The sequence below is a fragment of the Lycorma delicatula genome, chromosome 3 (assembly GCF_047948215.1).
Source record: "Lycorma delicatula isolate Av1 chromosome 3, ASM4794821v1, whole genome shotgun sequence".
Taxonomy (NCBI): Eukaryota; Metazoa; Arthropoda; class Insecta; order Hemiptera; family Fulgoridae; genus Lycorma; species Lycorma delicatula.
The window spans coordinates 186362327-186385431 of record NC_134457.1 but is presented as its reverse complement, the minus strand read 5'-3'; the positions used below and the strand labels follow the sequence as shown (position 1 = coordinate 186385431).

The 23105-nt window shown below is 30.3% G+C and overlaps 1 protein-coding gene across 1 annotated transcript in view; it reads right to left on the bottom strand.

Annotated features, from left to right (window-relative positions):
* LOC142322288 (protein DOP1 homolog) overlaps positions 1–23105 on the bottom strand; it is a 236467-nt gene that overhangs the window by 175722 nt on the left and 37640 nt on the right. Inside the window, exons 7-10 of the mRNA XM_075361200.1 lie at positions 22493–22649; positions 18825–18961; positions 13670–13934; positions 6586–6768 (exon numbers count right to left, since the gene is read on the bottom strand). Of these exons, the coding sequence (XP_075217315.1) occupies positions 6586–6768; positions 13670–13934; positions 18825–18961; positions 22493–22649 (742 nt within the window). The remainder of the gene's footprint in view (positions 1–6585; positions 6769–13669; positions 13935–18824; positions 18962–22492; positions 22650–23105) is intronic.

Below are 23105 nucleotides of genomic sequence, written 5' to 3'. Positions count from 1 at the left end.
TTCAAACATCTTTTCCTGATATTTAAATTAATTTTTGGTGTAAACAAATTATATTTCTGACTGAAGGCTCATTTAGCCTGCGCTATTTGGCATTTTATATCACTCCTGCTACGTCTATCTTTAGTAATTCTACTTCCCACAAAACAAAATTCTTCTACCTCCATAATCTTTTCTCTTTCTATTTTTACATTCACGGGTCAATCTTCTTTACTTCTACAACATTTTATTGCTTTCATTTTGTTCTTGTATATTTTCATGCGGTAGTTCTTATGTAGGACTTCATCTATGCCATTCATTGTTCCTTCTAAATCCTTTTTACTCTCAGCTAGATTACTATATTATCAGCAAACCATCTTTATCTTTTCAACTTGTACTGTTACTCTGGATCTAAATTGTTCTTTAACATTATTAAGTGCTAGTTCTATCTAAAGATTAAAAAGTAACAGGGAAAGGGAACATCCTTGTCGGACTCCCTTTCTTATTACGGCTTCTTTCGTATGTTCTTCTATTATTACTGTTGCTGTCCGGTTCCTTTAAATGTTGGCAAATTGTTCTTCTATCTCTGTATTTGAACCCTAATTTTTTTTAAATGCTGAACATTTTATTCCAATCTACTTTATCAAATGCCTTTTCTACATCTATAAATGTATGCTGGTTTGTTATTCTTTAATCTTCCTTCTACTATTAATCTTGGCACTAAAATTGCTTCCCAAGACCAAATTGGTCTTCTCCTAATACTTCTTCCACTCTCCTCTCAATTCTTCTGAACAAAATTCTAGTTAAGATTATTGATGCATGACTATAGTTACGCTAAATGTTCTATATTCTTCATATTTATCTGCTCCTGCTTTCTTTGGTATCATGACTATAACACTCTTTTTGAAGTCTAGCGAAACTTCCCCTTTTTCATAAATATTACACACCAGTTTGTATAATCTATCAATTGCTTCCTCAACTGCAGTGCGCAGTAATTCTACAAGTATTCAGTCTATTCCAGGAGCCTTTCTGTCATTCAAATCTTTTAATGCTGTCTTAAATTCAGATCACAGTATTGTTTCTCCCCTTTCATCCTCTTCGACTTCCTCTCTTCCTCTATAACACCATTTTCTAATTTGTTTCCTCCATATAACTCTTCAATATATTCCACCCACCTATCGACTTTCCTTTCGTATAATATGTCAGTGTACTACCTTTGTTTAACACGTTATTAGATTTTAATTTATGTACCCCAAAATTTTCCTTAACTTTCCTGTATGCTCCACCTATTTTACCATTATTCATTACTCTTTCCACTTCTGAACACTTTTCTTTAATCCAGTCTTCTTTCGATAGTTTGCACTTTCTGTTTACAGTATTTCTTAATTGTCGATAGTTTCTTTTACTTTCTTCATCACTAGCATTCTTATATATTCTACGTTCATCCATCAGCTGCAATATATCGTCTGAAATCCAAGATTTTCTACCAGTTCTCTTTGTTCTGCCTAAGTTCGCTTCTGCTGATTTAAGAATTTCCTTTTTAATATTCTCCCATTCTTCTTCTGCATTTCCTACTTTATCTTTTTCATTCAGACCTTTTGCAATGTCCTCCTCATAAATCTTCTTTACCCCCTTTTCCTCAAGCTTCTCTAAATTTCACTGATTCATCTGACACTTTTTCTTCAGGGTTTTAAACCCCAATCTACATTTGATTAACACTAAATTATGGTCGCTATCAATGTCTGCTCCAGGGTAAATTTTGCAGTCGACGAGTTGATTTGTAAATCTTTGCTTAACCATGATATAATCTATCTGATACCTTGCAGTATCACCTGGCTTTTTCCATGTGTATATTCTTCTATTATGATTTCTAAACTGGGTGTTGGCAATTACTAAATTATACTTCGTGCTATTCTAAAATCACCTGACCAAAAGTCTTTTTCCTCTTCCCACCGAACCTTGCTAATTCCTACTAGAGCTACTACATTTATCCTATCCATTTCCTTCTTTAAATTTTCTAACCTACCAACCTTTTTTAGACTTCTACGATTCCACGCTAGAAAAAGGTGTAGTACAAATACTAAAACATGGGGAATACTAGTGTAAAATTAATGTTTATAAAAAAGTTTTATGTAATTAATTAAGAAAAAGCAGATCTGTAACTTACATATGGACTACACAAATTTCAGTTATTCTGCAATTCCATGTAAGTGTTTATCTTTCTTTCCTCTTTGAAGTAAACTTTTTTTTATAGCATTCCAAAGCAACATTTCTGCTTTATAAAAATCACGGAACTGTTCTTGTCTTTCTCCGCCTAATTCCAAATTTCTCAGTTTATTGTTATTGTTTAGTGCTTGATTTTTGTTATTGATAGTGCACTGATATTTTTTTTTAAATGATAGTGCTTGTCATTCAACTTCCCATTTCTACAATCTCGTCCTCTTCCAGCCCTTCAATCATAATTTCTGACAAATTTCATCATCAGTAATAGGAGAACAAACAGAAATGCCCTTGTCAATAGAGATCCACTGATTAATTTCGTCATCCATATCTTTGATTGAACTCATCATGTCATCGGATTTAAAAAAACCAGTTTTTTAAACAATTTTGAATGGTTTCAATTTTTAATTCGTTCCAAGCTTTGGATAACATATGAGTAGCATCGAAAAGTGTAATCTTTTTCGCTATATCATTTACAGTCCTCACGTTCGGCTTTATCTATCACTTGAATTATCATCCTCCTCATATATTTTCTACATAAAACATTCAGGTTTTTATAATTCCCTGATCTTAGGGCTGCACTAAAGCCATTGTATTCGATGGTAAAAAAAATAATTCTATGCTTTTTAAATTATAACTCGCTGATGTATGAGCTGTATAATTATCTAAAATTAAAGATTTTTTTATTTTTCAAGTGATACGTTTTTCATTCTATTTAATCAAAAACTGAGAAAAGAAATCAAACATCATCCATGCATTTTTGTTTGGACTGTAGTCTACTGGCAAGGAAACATCTAGGATTTTTTGATTTGCCTTTAAAGTAGGAGTTCTTTTTCATCATTAAACTCATGTTGCAGGTTAGGAGAACTGTTATGCAGTCTTTCTGTTTTTAACCACCTGAGTTGACAATTTTTTTTAAAAATGTAATGAAATATCAGTAAGTGCTCTGAGATAGAACTCTAGTTTATCACAATTTTAGACATCATCAGGTTTGAAGTTTTAAAAATTTTGGGAATACAGTTCTTACTCCAGTCATCTGCAGCAGGTTGACAAGTATCCAATTTTTTACCAAATGATTTCTTTTAAACAATATTGTTTTACTTTTTCTAATGAGAGAGCCAACCATCTGTTGACTGATATCATGATCACCAAATTTTTCTGCAAATTGTTTTGATTTTACCATTCAGATTCCACAACTGACGGGTGCATTTAATGTTCTTGTCACAGTGAACCGCTTTAATAAAGCATCTTCAACAACTTCATTCTTACAATCATGTTTCCTTTTTATGTTTACATTCTCATTTAGGATGACTGCAACCTTTTTTCTATTATGGCTTTTAATGATACGAGTAAATCCCAGTGTTGTTGCAGCTTCTCGCTGACCACATTTAGGACATGTATCATATTTTTTTTAAAACTTCTCATTTTTCACGCATATTTAAATTCTTATGTTCATGTGAGTCGGGTTTGAAATTCACAAAAAAAGACAACAGACAAAATCACAAATGATCAGAATGAAACAATACAATAGTAACATAGCATTAAACCTTAACAACAGTTGCAGCACACACAAAAACAAAACTAAAAGATTTAAATAAACATACAAATAAAACCGCATGTACAGTATACACAAAGTAGAATGATGAAATGCAATGATAGATGAATGACTTGAAATGTATTGCACTGTACATATGCATATTTAGTGTGCCATCTTTTACAGACAGAAATCTGGCACCGCGCTGTTTATCTTTAGCCAGCTAGCAACAAGAACATGGATGGTAGATATGACCCCATTTCCTTGGAGTAATCAATTTAAAGATTAAATACGGGTACTACAGTAAAATGAAAGCACAAACAACAGAGTGCAGTACAATGAATATAAATAATCCATTTTATATTATAATAAATAAACAAAATATTAAAATGTTGATTCAATAAACTGATTCCTGATTCTATTACACAATGAAATTATATAAATTTCCTTATTTTGGTTTGGGATTTAGAAAAATGATTCAATAATCCGGCTGATTCAATTCGAAGTTATTCTAATTAGTGGCATCTACTCTATTCATATATATATTTATATATTACTTTACTGAAATTAATCTTTTTAAGATTCATATTATTCCTCTGTACTATTAAATTATATTTAAAGTCAACTAAATAAATCATCTACTACAGAAGAGTGATATAATAAAGCTATCTTACCTGGTTTAATTACTAGAATTTAATATATATATATGTATATCAAAGACAAAAGTATAACTGAGCTTTCCACCAACAGTACAGAGTTAAATAATGTCTCTTACCTTACCTTATTGCTTTTTCATAGCGCTTTCAAGGATTTCCCTCATCATCAGTTAATAAAAACTTTCTTACTTTAAAAATTATACATAAAAAAAAAATTGTATGTAGTCAAAATTTTTATAAAATAAAATATTGCTTATGGCCAGCCACACATGCAGTACGGTACTAATATTATTTAAATTTCTACTTAATTTATACAAATGTGCTGCTATCTATGGCAGTTTTGATAAAAAATCATTCTCAAACTCTGTCTGCATATTAATCAAGTTAAACTTTTGTCCATATTTTTATATAATAATACTTTACTAAAATGTCTAATTTTTTATTGCTATCATCACATTCTTTCATAATTTCAATTATTTTTAAATTTGTATACAAGTTGGTGATTGACTATTTGTATGTTTATTGACAATTAAATAGTCTGCAAGATTGGAGAAACCTAATTTATTGTTTTTATAAGATCTAAAGTGTTCGGTAAACCTTGCCCTAAATGATCTATTAGTTTGTACATGGACAAATACAATAAAAGAATTAATTTTACTAATATATATATATATATATATATATATATATATATATATATATATATATATACATACCAGGTGATTCAAAAAGAACAACTTTTAAAGCACATAAAGATTTAGTGAGATAACTTAGATTCAATTGAGGCTCATTTATAGAAAAACAGATCAAGTTTGTCACACAACATTCACTTTGGTTCAATATGGCTTCCGTTTGTAATGAGACACACAACTACCTGCAGTCAATTCCATTCCAGACTGTAGCAGAAAGTCAGGTGTTACCTCTGCAGCTGCGGCATTAATTCAAAGTCTTAACTCAAAAAGATCAGCAAGCAAAGGTGATGCATAAACCCAGTGTTTAATGAAATCCAACAAGAAAAAATCTACTGGGGAGCGAAGTAGTTATGCAACTGGACCTTCAAGAACAATCCACCGACCTGGGAATCGAGTACAAGAAAATCTCAGTCTTGTAGGCAGTAGTGAGGTGGTGCCCCATCCTGCTGATAGTAATGGCATTCATCTTGGTCATCATCATCTAACTGAGAAATTAGAAAATGTTGAAGCATTTCCAGACAAACAGTATCATTTATGGTTGCCTTCTGAAAGAAGAACAAGCCATGGCATTCATCTTGGTCATCATCATCTAACTGAGAAATTAGAAAATGTTGAAGCATTTCCAGACAAACAGTATCATTTATGGTTGCCTTCTGAAAGAAGAACAAGCCATACAGTCTTTGTTTGCTTGGGAGACAAAAAACATTGACCATAGGGCTATCAGGAATGTGCTATGAAGTTTTGTGAGGGTTTTTACTACCCTATATTCAGCAGTTATGGGTGTTCACCTTGCCATTGATGTGAAACGTTGACTCATTACTAAAAATTATGTTGTCTACAATTGTAAAGTTGTCTGAAATTCTACCCATCATTTCGACACAAAACTGCTGCTGAGCAACTTTGTTGTCATCTATAATGTGTTGAAACATGGTTAGTTTGTATGACATCAAGAGCAATTGTTTACATAATATGCACAAAACAGTTGTTTGTGGAATGTCAGTCTCATGTGACACACAGAGTTAGTTTATTTGGGCTACATGCAAAGCTTTCTCCGAGTTGTTCCATAGCAGCTTCAGAGATACGCGGGCATCCTGGTGATTTTGTATGTTCAACAGAACAATCTTGTCTCAATGAAGGTTTGGTGCCAAGAGTAAATTGTGTCTACTATGAGACTCCCTACTATACTCTATGAAAATTAAATTGAACTACAGTTGCTGACTGCAAATCATGAGACTAAAACACAACAAGCATGTTCTACACTAGTAAATGTATCCATTTTTAACAACACTGGTGACAATGCCGGTCGCCAAATTCAGTAATAATGAACTATGTGAGTCAAAATAGATGTATTTTGCTATGAAATGAGACCTCAATCGAATCTGTAAGTTATCTAAATAAATTTTGATAAGCTTTTAAAGATGTGAAATCGTTTTTGAATCACCCAATATGTATGTAAATATAAAATATATACATGTGTTCATCTATTAATATCTATGTAAATGCTTACCCTGGTCAAAATTTTTGCACATAGCTGAAGTCCTTTTGCAGTTTGTATAGGACTAAGAGTATCACAATGTTCAGTTAATAATGTGACAATTTGTAAAAATAGACTAGGTAAATGTTCACTAGGTGTTTCAGAGTACGTCTCTAATGATACTGCATCCAAAAGAAACTCAGTTAATATACACACCTGAAATTAATACATAACATTTTAAATCCATTAACAAAAGATAATTTTATAATAATAACCACTCTGGTTAAACAAGCAATTCCATAAACAAATCCTCTACACAGCACCAAATAAAGTAATTGAAATCACTGTCCTAAAGCTGCTTAGTATAATTCTCATTAATAGATGTTACAAATATTTAAAATACAGCTCTACATATAAATAAATCAGATTAACCTTTTAAGAGCAGACTCAAAAACCTTGCTGTAAGATGGATATCTGGATGCAAAGAATAGATTTATAAATGGAAAAATCTGTTTCATAGATTTATAGATTTCTTAATCCCTTTTATCTCCTTCAGTTTTCCATTGATAATTACAAATAACATTTCTATTAGAATCTACCTCCTCTATGAATCATGAGACCTTGCCGTTGGTGAGGGGGCTTGAGTGTTCAGGGATACAGAGTAGCTGGACCGAAGGTGCAACCATATCGGAGAGGTATCTGTTGAGAGCCAGACTAAGGAATGATTCCTGAAAGAGGGCAGCAGCTCTTTCAGTAGTTGTTAGGGGCGTGAGTCACAATGACTTAAACGGCCGTATCAACATCACTCAGTTCTCTGAGTACTGCGCAGCTGAAAGCAATGGAAAACTACAGCTGCTTTTTTCCAAGAAAATGTGGCTCTCTGCATTTTCACATAGCAATAATGGAGGCGCCTTCCTTGGTAAAATATTCCGGAGGTAAAATAGTCCCCCGTTCGGATCTCCGGGTGGGGACTACTAAGGAAGGGGTCACCAGAAAATTAAAAAATAACATTCTACGAGTCGGAGCGTGGAATGGTAGAAGCTTAAAAAAGGTTGGTAGGCTAGAAAATTTAAAAAGGGAAATGGATAGGGTGAATGTGGATATAGTAGTTATTAGTGAGGTTCGGTGGGAAGAGGAAGGCGACTTTTGGTCGGGTGATTTTAGAGTAATTAATTCAGCGTCAAATAATGGGCAGGCAGGAGTAGGTTTCGTGATGAACAAGAAGATAGGGAGGAGAGTGGAGTATTTCAAAACGCATAGCGATAGAATCATTGTAATAAGGATAAAATCAAAACCTAAACCGACAACGATTGTTAACGTTTATATGCCTACAAGCGCCCATGATGATGATGAGGTAGAGTGTGTATACGAAGAGATTGATGAAGCAATTAAACACGTAAAAGGAGATGAAAATTTAATAATAGTTGGAGATTGGAATGCAAGCATTGGAAAAGGCAAGGAAGGAAATATAGTGGGTGAATACGGGCTGGGCAAAAGGAATGAAAGAGGGGACCGACTTATAGAGTTTTGCACGAAGTATAATTTAGTAATTGCCAACACCCAATTTAAAAATCATAATAGAAGAATATACACTTGGAAAAAGCCAGGCGATACTGCAAGGTATCAGATAGATTATATCATGGTTAAGCAAAGATTTAGAAATCAACTCGTTGACTGCAAAACTTACCCTGGAGCAGACATTGATAGCGACCATAATTTGGTGATAATGAAATGTAGATTGGGGTTTAAAAACCTGAAGAAAAGTTGTCAGATGAATCGGTGGAATTTAGAGAAGCTTGAGGAAGAGGGGGTAAAGAAGATTTTTGAGGAGGACATCGCAAGAGGTCTGAGAAAAAAAGATAAGGTAGAAAATGTAGAAGAAGAATGGGAGAATGTTAAAAAGGAAATTCTTAAATCAGCAGAAGCAAACTTAGGCGGAAAAAAGAGAACTGGTAGAAAACCTTGGGTTTCAGACGATATACTGCAGCTGATGGATGAACGTAGAAAATATAAGAATGCTAGTGATGAAGAAAGTAAAAGGAACTATCGGCAATTAAGAAATGCTATAAATAGGAAGTGCAAACTGGCGAAAGAAAAGTGGATTAAAGAAAAGTGTTCAGAAGTGGAAAGAGAAATGAACATTGGTAAAATAGACGGAGCATACAGGAAAGTTAAGGAAAATTTTGGGGTACATAAATTAAAATCTAATAATGTGTTAAACAAAGATGGTACACCAATATATAATACGAAAGGTAAAGTCGATAGATGGGTGGAATATATTGAAGAGTTATACGGAGGAAATGAATTAGAAAATGGTTTTATAGAGGAAGAAGAGGAAGTTGAGGAGGATGAAATGGGAGAAACAATACTGAGATCTGAATTTAAGAGAGCATTAAAAGATTTAAATGGCAGAAAGGCTCCTGGAATAGACGGAATACCTGTAGAATTACTGCGCAGTGCAGGTGAGGAAGCGATTGATAGATTATACAAACTGGTGTGTAATATTTATGAAAAAGGGGAATTTCCATCAGACTTCAAAAAAAGTGTTATAGTTATGATACCAAAGAAAGCAGGGGCAGATAAATGTGAAGAATATAGAACAATTAGTTTAACTAGTCATGCATCAAAAATCTTAACTAGAATTTTATACAGAAGAATTGAGAGGAGAGTGGAAGAAGTGTTAGGAGAAGACCAATTTGGTTTCAGAAAAAGTATAGGGACAAGGGAAGCAATTTTAGGCCTCAGATTAATAGTAGAAGGAAGATTAAAGAAAAACAAACCAACATACTTGGCGTTTATAGACCTAGAAAAGGCTTTCGATAACGTAGATTGGAATATAATGTTCAGCGTTTTAAAAAAATTAGGGTTCAAATACAGAGATAGAAGAACAATTGCTAACATGTACAGGAACCAAACAGCAACAATAACAATTGAAGAACATAAGAAAGAAGCCCTAATAAGAAAGGGAGTCCGACAAGGATGTTCCCTATCTCCGTTACTTTTTAATCTTTACACGGAACTAGCAGTTAATGATGTGAAAGAACAATTTAGATTCGGAGTAACAGTACAAGGTGAAAAGATAAAGATGCTACGATTTGCTGATGATATAGTAATTCTAGCCGAGAGTAAAAAGGATTTAGAAGAAACAATGAACGGCATAGATGAAGTCCTACGCAAGAACTATCGCATGAAAATAAACAAGAACAAAACAAAAGTAATGAAATGTAGTAGAAATAACAAAGATGGACCACTGAATGTGAAAATAGGAGGAGAAAAGATTATGGAGGTAGAAGAATTTTGTTATTTGGGAAGTAAAATTACTAAAGATGGACGAAGCAGGAGCGATATAAAATGCCGAATAGCACAAGCTAAACGAGCCTTCAGTAAGAAATATAATTTGTTTACATCAAAAATGAATTTAAATGCCAGGAAAAGATTTTTGAAAGTGTATGTTTGGAGTGTCGCTTTATATGGAAGTGAAACTTGGACAATCGGAATATCTGAGAAGAAAAGAATAGAAGCTTTTGAAATGTGGTGCTATAGGAGAATGTTAAAAATCAGATGGGTGGATAAAGTGACAAATGAAGAGGTATTGCGGCAAATAGATGAAGAAAGAAGCATTTGGAAAAATATAGTTAAAAGAAGAGACAGACTTATAGGCCACATACTAAGGCATCCTGGAATAGTCGCTTTAATATTGGAAGGACAGGTAGAAGGGAAAAATTGTGTAGGCAGGCCACGTTTGGAGTATGTAAAACAAATTGTTGGGGATGTAGGATGTAGAGGGTATACTGAAATGAAACGACTAGCACTAGATAGGGAATCTTGGAGAGCTGCATCAAACCAGTCAAATGACTGAAGGCAAAAAAAAAAAAAATTAGAATCTAAAACCCCCATTACTTTCAAGTACAAATGATTGTTGAAATGTAGTGATGTAAATCTCAGGTTTAACTAGTACAACAAAAAAAACTGGATTTAAATAAACATGCATCAAATTTAAATAAAACACAAACAAAATTTTATAATTTTTAAAGAATTAATTTTTAATAAACAAAAAAAATAAAAATTACAATAACTCAACACATCAAAACAGCGATGAATAATGCATATTATTTATAAAAATAAAGAAAATGACAATAACCATATTTGACTCAGAAGTCCCATAACTAGTCTACTAAGTTTGTAGAACCACAATTACATAACTACTTGTATACATCAAAATTTAACAAAATATCTTATTAATACTTATGATACTAAGGAATTGGTCAATCCAAAATTATTTTAATTTCAATTTTAAACAAAATTTGTCATTTTAACATGTTATAATTTCAATAATAATATTTTTTTAATGTTATAAAAAAAATCTACGGATAAGAAATCTTCTGATAAATCCATGAATGTCTTTATGGAGTGGCCTTTGATATTCTCATACATGTATTCTGTACAAATCACAGTCTATGATTTTCCTAATCAGTTTTTTTTTTTTTTAAATAATCACAACACTCATCTAACCATAACAAAATCCCGCATATAATTGATGCTTTCAGATGGTGTCACAGGTCTAACCCCAACACTATTTCTCCGAATTGTCCAAGTCTGTGTGAGTATGTGTACTCAAACAAACGTAACACTCTTTGTATACAAAACGTTGGCTCATTTTTCACGCATGATGTAATATTTCTTAAAATTCTATTTTAAGAAGGAATTTGATAACTAATGAATCATGCTGCTATTAATTAATTTTTATGTTTTTAAAAAATAATATCTGTCGACGTATTAAAAATACAAATAAATTCACCAATTTAAATAAGCCAATTCAATTTAATTTAAATCTAGGTCAGAATTTATAATGGTTACACATTACACTAAGTTAAGATATTGTAATGTGTATTTATAATGTTATTTTACTGAAATTAATCTTTTTCCTCTGTACTGTTAAATTATATTTTAGATTCTATTAAAATAAAAACTACCTGTATAGAATTCTGAGAAAAAATGTCTCAATATTCTGAAACTACATGGTTTTTATTTTAATAGAATTTAAAATATAATTTATAAAGCTACAAACGTTAATAAACAATAAATTAACTACTACTACTACTACTACTACTACTACTACTACTACTACTACTACTACTACTACTACTACTACTAATAATAATAATAATAATAATAATAATAATAATAATAATAATAATAAATTAACTCTTAAATATTTTTAGAATACTAATCAATAAACCTTTAATCAATTACGTAATGCCTAATAGGAAACTGAGTTGCTTTCTTACAATAACAGATTTGATTGATTCTGTGTAATAAATAAAATAATTTTTAAAAATTTAAACAACTTATTAATTTATAATAATAGTAAAATGCATGCTTGGAAGTGGAAAAATCAAACTGATTATTATTATAACACAAAGCTTTTATATATATTCATCTGTACATTAAACACTTCTTGAGTATAACAAATTGTGCAAGACTATAATTTTTTTAAACTTATTTTACTTCTAAAGATTACTTTGTGTAACAAATAAACACTATATATTTTACTTGGTGTAGTGTGTGTGTGTGTGTGTGTGTGTGTGTGTGTGTGTGTGTGTATGGGTGCGCGTGCACGTGAACAATACACATGTGTAATATGGAGAGGGAAGTTGGCATCTATTTCAGCTAATAGCTCTGGACTGGCTGAATCAAAAATCATCCAATTTGACGTGGACAGTTCTTCTTAAGACTTAAAAATTGACATTATTTAAGTTTGGAGTTAGTCACAAAGATATAAAGAGAAGTCAGGGGTTATATACAGGAGAATTTTTCAGAATTACCAGTGTTGTAGCCAATTTTTTAAATATTTGTTCATTCCATGGAAATTTATAATCCTTTGGTAAATTTTAACCTTAAAAAACTTCTACTTATTATTCTGTACCAAAAAATTATCACTTATTTTTAAAACTTTATCTTTCAAAATGATTTTTAAATATCAAGAAAGAGATATTTTTTTTCAATTCTCAAAAAGGTATATAAATAATGGGACTAAAATTACGAACCCCAGTATGATTTCTAATAAAAACAGTTAATTAACTGTTAAAAATGTCAAAATCAGCTAACAAGCCTTTACATCTTGTTTCATAGCAAATTGCTTGTAGTTTTCTAGTGGAATTTTTAACATGTAAAATTTTTTAATTAAAAAAGAAATTTTAAATTATTAAAATCTAGTGAATTAAATTTTTGAACATGTTTGACTTATAAAGTCAAAATGCAGCTTGAAATTTTGCAGATACTTTTCAAACAAGATCTTAACTTTTGGATATATAGGGACTTTGGAAATACTAGGAACTTTTGAATACTAAAAGAATGAAAGAATTTTGAAATACATAATCGGTAAGTGAATATAGCAGAGTGTGCTGCTTAGAGGTGGTTAGACTTAAGCAAGGAACTCCTTGGACTGCTTGCATTTAAATTGATAGAAACTAAAATGAAAAACTAGTTCTCCAAAACTAATGAGTATAAGAAAAAAAAATCCGTTCACATGCACTACATATGAAATTAGTTCTAATTATTCGAGTATTCCGAGTATGCTATTTCTACGCCTCTTTGTTTTCGAGGTCAAATTTTTTGGCCAGAGTTAATTTTTTCATGAAATTTTAGCATTTTGTATAATCATCAAGAATTAGAAATAAATAAATCTGTTTAAAATACAGCTAAGGTAATAGAGTTTAAGGTAAACATTGAACTTCCATGAAATTAACTTAGTGTAAAATGAATTAGATTATCTTCTTTTGCATTTACTACATAGTAACAATAAATAAGAAAATATTGTTTTTACTTATTAAATACTAGTGAAATCTGCTATAGTACATTATGATAGCATCAGAGAGGCTGACAAAGATTCAGAAAAGGAAAATAGTTTAATATTACGCTCCAATAAATATATAGCAGCTTCTTTTCTTGAATTTCAACCAACAGATAACTACACTTAAAACAGTTTTTAAACTTACATTATCATAACATAAATAAGCCACATAAAAAAAAGTTCACAAAAAATAAATAAGTAAAAAATTATGTTCTAAAAGTTTATTTTTTAACAGCTAAAAAATAAATTCAAGCAAAATATTACCTCAACAAGCAAAGGATCACCAGAATCAACTCTTCTTACACTTTTATTATCAACATTACAGACCAATGAACCAGGAGAGGATAATGGATTCAAGTGAGATTTAGCACAAGCATTGGCAAATAATCCACCAACATACTGCCATAAATAACGTGGTTCCAATGAGCCAAATAACAAATTCGCTGACTTTATTAATTCTGAACTATTTGATTTATTGCCGGAACTAACACTAGCATTATAGCCATTATTACAGCATAAATAAAGCAATCTGTAACAAAATTTAAAAGTAATAATTTAAAATAATTACAAGAGGCGAATAAACAACTGTAAAATGCTTTTTCTGAACTTTTATAGAACATTTAACAATGAATGTTGGTACAACATTTATATCAAAAATTAACTTTTATGACGCATTATGCACCATGCCCCAAGTCTTATTAAGGTGATAGGTATAACTCAAGCCAAGCCTGAGAAAGAATTAGGTTGCAGTAACAATATCCAGCTACACTACTGAGCAGCCTTTTCTTTACAGTGTTTACTACTGCATATAAAGCTTGAAATATGTATACAGAAATTAATTAACACTCTACTAGATTACTTTGGCTTATCTGCTGTAAAATCATTATTCACTTTGCTTCAGTAATCTACATACATACTCTTTTATTTTCATTGTTTTTACAAGTATTGGAAGGTAAGTTCTGCCTGCTTGTCAATAAAATATGAATGAATTTCTACTGAAAAATAAAAAAAAACCCTTAAAATTTATTTGTAGAATTTTAAATGATTTTGGTTATAGAGATTCTTTTATTAATTATTACACAATAATCAATAATATGTATAAACTTTAATCTTTTTGATTTTAAGAAAATGAATCAAATTTTACATTATATATTTAATTACTTAAACCTTATGAAACAATATTTATATACATATACACATACAAACATTTAAAAAATGTTGATCCTCCAATTAACATAAATTTTAATACAAAGAACATTTTTACCTAAAGATGGTTTTCAACTCCACGACATTATTGCATTTTTTAACAAATTTTCAAAAATGTCACAAAATTTGTGGTCTGCCTACAGAATAATAGTATTGATTTCAATTTTGAAAAATCTAAACATAACCAATGTTTGGTAATATTCAAACAGCAAGTTTCATAAATGTGCAATCTTATGTCTTGTAAACTTGCTACACTGTTTATAAAAACAACATTTATTGCTATATAAAGTAATATATTCAAAAGTCAGTCTCCATACAAAGATTTTAAGACATCCTGAGTTCAATTCATGTACAAAGCAAGATTTTCATTTTTATTATTTATCAACCTCGATTTCTGTCATGTTAGTGAAATCCTAATACATTATTCTCAATTCCGAGGACTCGACTTATAGATGTATAGTTCATCCAGAAACTGTAATCTGCACTAAGAAGAGATAAGAATAAACTTGTTTATAACTGTACAGAACAGCATTTTTAAGAAAAACGCACTGATATACATAGTTACTTGTGATGGATTATTTAACCCTCTCCGCATGCCAAGTGTCACAACAGTGACCTTTTCTCCTTCTAGTAGTGCCGTCACTACTGCGACATTAGTGCAGTGTTTCAATTACTCACTCATAAATAAAGTTTTATTGTTTTAAACCTTATTGGCATTATTACCTATGGAAACAGCAAGAATCATTCCTTACTTTGGTTAAAAAATGATATAAATATTGTATTACCATTGAAAGAAGGAAGGCCATGAAATGATATGTAGTTGTTGAGTTGAGGTTACAATCGCTTGTTTAATTTTTGTGTTCCTATCGTTTGATTATTTTTATCACTGTACATTTCGTTCACTCTTTTGTTTATTTTACGTTATACTATATTTATTTGTTTTATATTTTATTTTCCTAGTATTATTTTATTGTCGTGTTGCATATTTTTTGATAGTGTTTATTCAAAATGACAGATTCCAATGATGATATTTTAGAACGATAAGCCAAATTAGAAAGATTTTATAACAGTCTTTTGATTCAAATTTTGATGATGACACTGATTTATCAATTAATCCACTTTCACATTCTGAAATGAATCATTTAGTTGCTCGTCAGAGAGCAATCCTCATTATCACCAATTTGAAACTAGTGATCAAAATTATAATGAACCAGACCCACAATTTCAACCTGTACCATTGACTGTTTTACCCAACAACAATGTTTTTGCAACAGCTCCAGATAATCAACCACCTGCACCTGTTCACCTATACTAATATTGCTCCTAAATGAATAAGAGTTTATCCACCTGAACCTCTAACAAATATCACTAAGAAATTCATTGTGAGAGTAACAAGTCCAAGAAACCTGCCACCTAAAGATAAAAGCCTGTAGATTGTTTTTATCTTTTCTTTAAAAATCACAAATGGAATCTTTCAATTAGGTAAACTAATTTATATGCCCAAAAAAAAATAAATCTTCATAAAGAAAAATTCCTATGCAACCAATGTCCAGATTGAACAAATGGGTTAATGTAACTCTTCCTGAAATGAAGAAGTACATCGGTATTATTATAAACATTGTCTAAATTTTAGAAACAATCCTGCTGATTATCTAAGTATTCCCTTTTTTCATGATACAATGTCTCAAAATCAGTTTTAAACTATAACTTCTATTTTATCGCTCAATGGTGAATAAGCTGTAACGAAGGGTCACTCAGGCTATGATCCTGGGTCAAAGGTCAGGATATTTTTAGGCAAAATAAATGAGGCATTCAAGGTTTATTTTATACCTCAGCAGAACCTGACCTGGGATGACAGCATGACTGGTATGAAAAATCATTGCATATTTATTCAATACATGGCTAATAAATGCCATGGAAGCATTCAGCATAAAAAAATTTGAGATATGTGACAGTGAAACCAACTATGTTCTTTATAGTGGAAAGGATTTTTTAGCAGAAACTGAAGGTCCTTTTACACAAAAGATTGTAATTGACCTTATGACAAAAACTAATGTTAGACAAGGGGTATCATGTATTTTTACAACTAATATAAAAAACTATCTTGTGTTAAAAACTGCTTAAAAGGAACACCTATCTAAGATTTGCCAAAAATTTGTTTAAATTGTCATTCAAACAAACCTGGGAGAGAAAGGACCATTTATTTTAGACGAAATAATATTCTTTTAGTGGGATATAAGAAAAAAAAAATGCGAAAACCTGTTTATTTGATCTCTTCAGTATGCCATCATGCTGAAGATAAATTAGTTCAAAGCAAAAGAAGCCACAGAGAAGTGGTGAAGCCTCATCTTCACCACTATTAAAGTGATATTTCAGAGAAGAGGCTTCACCACTTCTCTGTTTTTATAAATACAATGCTTTTATGGGAAAATGACTGTGAAAGATAAAAGTATACATCACATTACTTGCACAAGAACTACTCTATGTTACTGGAAAACAAATATTTTATAATCTCCTTGATATGATATTTTCAAACGCATACATTTTATACAAAAGCAATACAATAAAACCATTAGAAAGGAGAAAATTTATATCTATTTTGGATGAATTAGCAGGAATTACAGAAGAACAAGATTCTGAATTAGCTCATCAACAAACTGGCCTTCTATACGAGCTGACCCATCTCCCTGGTGTGAAGAAGTCAAGAAAGACTCTGCGAAGTATGTGTCTTCTTTTTCTACCAAAAGAAGGGAAAGGTCTCATTACTGGTGCCTTGGTTGTAATTGTGGTATACATCCAGCTTGTTTCAAAGTGCATAAATTTGAGCATTTCTGGAGACCTATACTGTGAGGGGAAAGAAATCGAAGAGACAATAGTGATTCAGATTAGGTTTTTTCTGCATAAGGGGTTTTTTTGACAAGCAAACATGTTGTTATTAATACTTTAGTTTTTGTGTATCTTTTGTATGTGTTAAACTGTATTACTGGATCTTTAGAACTACAAGTTGTGTTTATTATCAGTTTTATATTCAAAGGTTTTACATAAAAATATAAAGTAAAAAAGACATGAAGTGATTTATTATTTTTTTTATAAGTTTAAAAAACAGTAAAATGTTTATGTGTACTTCTTCAAAACAAAATTCTGAGGATTTTGTATATCTCAGAAATTTATGGTGTAACCAGGGGTATTCCACTTTAATTCAACAAATGATCCATGCATCACTTATTTTTTATTTTGATGATATTTGGTATATAACTATCCACCTTGTAATAGCCAAAAAAATATTTTTTTATATATTTAACAAAAATGTTTTTCTGAACTTTTTTTCTAATTCGCCAACAGGTAAAAACAGACATTTTCAACACTTTTTCCATGAGCTGTAGCATTCTTATTTTACATCGTACAGAGAGGGTTAAAATGGGCTTTTTGAAAAGAGTAAAGATGGAACTTCATTTTAGTGTATTCAAAATTCATTTTGTTACATAACCAAATCTTTTAATGTTCACTGAAGTTACATTTATAAATTGTTTTTTCAAATTTTTTTCAAATGGTTTAAACATGATTATTTTTATTCACTTATATAATTTTTTAAAAGTTAGCTCATAAAATTTGGATGTTAAAAAATACGTAAAATTGTAAATATAAGATTAATGCAAATCCAGAATAGTGTGTCTAACTTAACACCATAGATAACTATGGCTACCAGTACATTTTGTTTGGCTGTACTGTTTATTTACCATCATGCCACAGTTTATTACCATCCATATAAATAAGTTTTTCAATCACTCCTAAATGTAATTTAAGTGAAAAAACTACACATACTTATCTGCTCTAGTTAGTACTTTTTGTCTCATATTTATTTTATTTATTTTTTTGATCACTGGATTTTTATACAATCTAAATGTGATTTAATCATCACTCTTTGTGGGGTCCCTTTACAACCCAGTATCAGAACTGTTGTTTTTATTTTCTGTAAGCCACAGAACAAAATTTATTTGTGATTTATTTTTTGTCAGACTTTACGTAAAATTAACTTTGTCAACAGTCAACTATAATGCAACGATTAGCATAACATTTACATTGTAGTTTATAGATGACAACTCATCCAGTCTTTGAACTTTAATAAAAAAGATTCCATTCCCTAAATAATTTTTTTTTTTTTAATCCTGGGTAAAACACTTCAAATGAAACTAAAAATATAAATTAAACTAACCTAAATACTTCATAAAGAATATCATCCAATATGACAGGGCCAATATCAGGTTTATCTAAAAGTGAAACAAGTAATCTGTATGGTCTTAAATCATGAGGATTTTGTCCAGTTGCTCGGTCTAACGTCGTCTTGATGGCCTGAAAAAATTACCAAGAATAAATAAAATTCCCTATAAGAATAGTTAGTTAATAATAACTATTCATGTTTCATATAAATATTCCCTATTTATGTTCGCTAATAATTCATTATTAATCTACAAGTAAAATATGATATTTATACTAATATAGTACAACCTGATTAAAATTGTCATTTAAGTATCATGGTTTGTATGTAACATGGGTGTGAGCCTAACAAGTAGTACGGTAAAGGTGAATTAAATCATCCAACTTAGTAGTAAGCCTCTTAGTTCCTAACTATAAGTAGTGTGCCGGCCTCCGTGGCATGAGTGATAGCGTCTTGGCCTTTCATCCAGAGGTCCCGGGTTCGAATACAGATCAGGCATGACATTTTCAGACGCTACAAAAATTGTCACTCCTCTCATTTTCTGAAGTAATACCTAACGGTGGTCCCAGAGGTTAAAAAGAAAAATATATATAAGCAGTGCAATGCTTATATCACATTGTAATGTGTGATATTCTATCATAATAAATGGACATTTACATTTGAGTAACATCTTTTGGTTGCACTTCTTCTAACCAAACAACTTTTTTTACATTGACATCATTCACTTCTGCTAAACCAAGGGATAATTATTTATCATGGTTTTAGGCAGGCAATAAATCAAAATTACTTGCAACCAAAATTTTGATTAAAAAAAAATCTACACAATTTGTTTAGGTTGAGATCAGTCTGTACAGTGACATCAAGTAAAACTATTGTAGGAATGCCTTTTCAGCTCTTCAGATAAATAAATCTATATTTACAAATAAAATAATTTAGAAATTCAATAAGAAACTATAAATTGTAATAACTTAGAAAAAAATCCTGGTTTCTTTTAAACCACACAAAAAGTCAATCTTTGTGAATTTTCTGCAAACCACAGTACAACTGGATTTTCCTTACCCAGTGGATTTACTGAGGCAAATCCAACCAATATTACTGAGTCTGCTGTAATGTTGGCAAACATTACAGCTATGATGTTATTAATTATAGTTGCAAGGGTTGAATCAACAGCTTATTCTACTAATCTTAATATCAATGAATCTCACAAATCCTAATTTCTATATTCACTCTAATCTTTCTTTTAAAACAATCATATACTTTTGTCTTAAAAGAAAGATCTTTTTCCTTAATTCTTTGAAAATTACTTGCAAATTGGGATATCATGGATATGTTTCTCTGGTATGCTGCTGTTAAATTTGTATTCTAATTTTACTATGCTATGAGTTGTAACTTTACATGCTATGTTAGTAATTTAATTCTTTTAGTGAAATAAGATGATATTATGGATGCAAATAAATTAGATGATGATAGCCAGAATGATTACACTAAAATGTTGTTCAAGGTACATATAATTATAACATCCCAATGTTTATTCTCTTAAATTTTTTTAAATTCTATTTTAAATATAACAGGCACAATTTGTGAAAAATTAAATTAGCATTTGCAACCCACATGGATTTTTAAGTATATGTAAACCACAGAAAACATCCGTTTCATTTTTGGAAATAAAAAAGAAACGACTAAATAAAATAAAATAGACATATATTATTATTAAATATGCATTACAGTTTATAATTTAACATTTAATTTGAACTACTACATGTTGCATGTAAAATGAAAACTGTATTTTCAGAAATATTAAAAAAAAGACGGTGTAATCAATACTAAAGTAATTGCCAAATTCTAAGTCAAACCATTGCCACTAAAAGTGTTTGAATAAGCAATGAAAATAAAGTAAATCCAAATTAGATAAAAGCTTAAAAATTTGCCAAGTAGGAAATAGAATTAGACATCTGATATTGAATACTGTCATAAAAATAACACGACCATTAAACATGATATGTAAAATGCATAAACCAACCTATTAAATAAGAATAATAATCAAGCATAATTTGGTTCATGATGTTAGAGAACTACTTCATTAATTGGATTTGGTCAGTGCCACTAGCACTATTCCTTACTTCTGATTGTTTATAAATTAGGATGATTTATCAAGAAATATTCTAAGAGGTGGAGTTTATCCTCTTTGTAAAAACAATAATTACGTGACAAAAATATATATAGTTCACAATAATGGACTGGGAAAATTTATTCAACAACTGTATTTTCTTCTTTATCCAGCTGAAATAAAATTGAAAAATTATACACATTTTTTCAGCTTACTTAACTATAATTCTCTAAAATATGCACCTTCACTACTTTTAGTAGGAATTATAATTGATGATTACTAATATTATTTTATCTCGTAAATGCCTAAATAGGAAATGATTTCAAATACGTAAAAAAAATGTTATATTTAAACATTCTAATACCAACATCACTCCTGTGATGAAGCTGTTTACTGAACACTAATAACCCAAGTAAATCACCAACATAGGCAATGAAGAGTCAAATAAAAATATATTGATTTAAATTTAAATTAAGTCCAGTTATAACTTACAAGTAATTGAAACTGTGAGGTAGCATCCCTAAACAGCTACCATAATAGCTATGAAGTACTACTAGATGGTTTGATGAACTCTTATCAAAAGGATAACTTATTCATAAATTATATGAAAACAGGACTTAGGACTAGTTAGCATTAAAATTAACCAGTGTGTGCTAATGTCTGTTCATATTCTACTTACAGAAATAAAAGTGTTTAACTGGTGCATAAACCAGATATTTGTTGATTTGGGAAATACTAACTACCAACAGCTAGTTTTGATCAAAATGAGAAAAAGTATTATTTGTGAACATTGAAGAACAGGTTACACAATTTAGGTTACAGTACTATATCACTAAAAATTAGAATAATTCAATTAAAATTTATAAAATGATTTAACAGTAACACAATAATCACATTGACGATTTTACAACTTTTTCTCACGACAGAACCTGGTAAACTTAAAACCTTTATCAACTATTAGACTCTATAAAATGTTAGAACACTAAGGCCTCAAAATTAGTTCAATAATTGATGTGTAAGAGGTTAAAATAAATGAAAAATATTGACAAGTTTGTAAAAGTTGTACATGTTTAAGGCCAAAACATTGTTATAGCAAATAGTTGTAATTACCAAATTTTATATCAATCAATTCATTATATTTAATGTTCCAAAATGATATCTTAACAATTCCAGTTTAATTTCTTAAACTGTCAAACAGAATCATTATACAGTAAAACAATACATTTTTGTAATGTATTAAAATAATTATACTATGTTTAAGAAGGTGTATCTTCAATAAGTGAAAACACAGTTAATTCATGCAACCATCTGTATGATAATTAGTTGAGATTTAAAACTATATGGTAAAAATTATGCAAACGATTCCCCTCATTTACTAAGAAAGGGGATTTCCATGTAGAATCATATATATAAAAAAAATTGCTTAAATTATGTTTCAGCAATAACATAAATTAATTTTAACAAAAAAGAGGAGATCCACCAATAAATCTTATAAGTGATCGCTTATGCTTTACCTTAACTATAAAAAAAAATCGAATGGCAAGAAAAAAAATCTGACCTGAACCAACATTTCTCTAGAATAAGTTTCAAAATAATGACTGCTATCGACTTGACTATTAAGAGAATCAACAGTCTTGCTATGTTTAACCAATGGATGCTCAGGACTTAACAGAGCAATATTAATTTCTGATCCTAGAAGCCATGCATACAATCGCCTGCAACCAAACAATATAACTGTATAATCAACCTTTACAACCACTAGATACAAATTACTTGTACAATATTACTTATGGATCATAATATTAACAATTTTTGTGTCATAAAATAGGTCTGATCACAGGCCATTCAGACAACTGAGAAAAATAAATTTCTCTAGACAACCACTGACCGCTAAAATAATCAATTAAAAAAGCCAATAATGTACTACATAACAATGTTACCTGGATTTCAATGGAGATTTGGAACAATGTTTACAAGTTCAATGAGATACTTTCATATATATAAGTCTAGGAATGGATAAAAGTTTTCATCTAGGAATCCAGTTGTCTTGCTCAAAACCTGATTGTAAGTTTGATTCCAGTACTGTTCTTCCGCTTACTATTCAAAGATAAGGACATTGGAACAATCTTTTTCAAATGGCAGCATATTCTTCTTTTTTTATCTTCACTGTT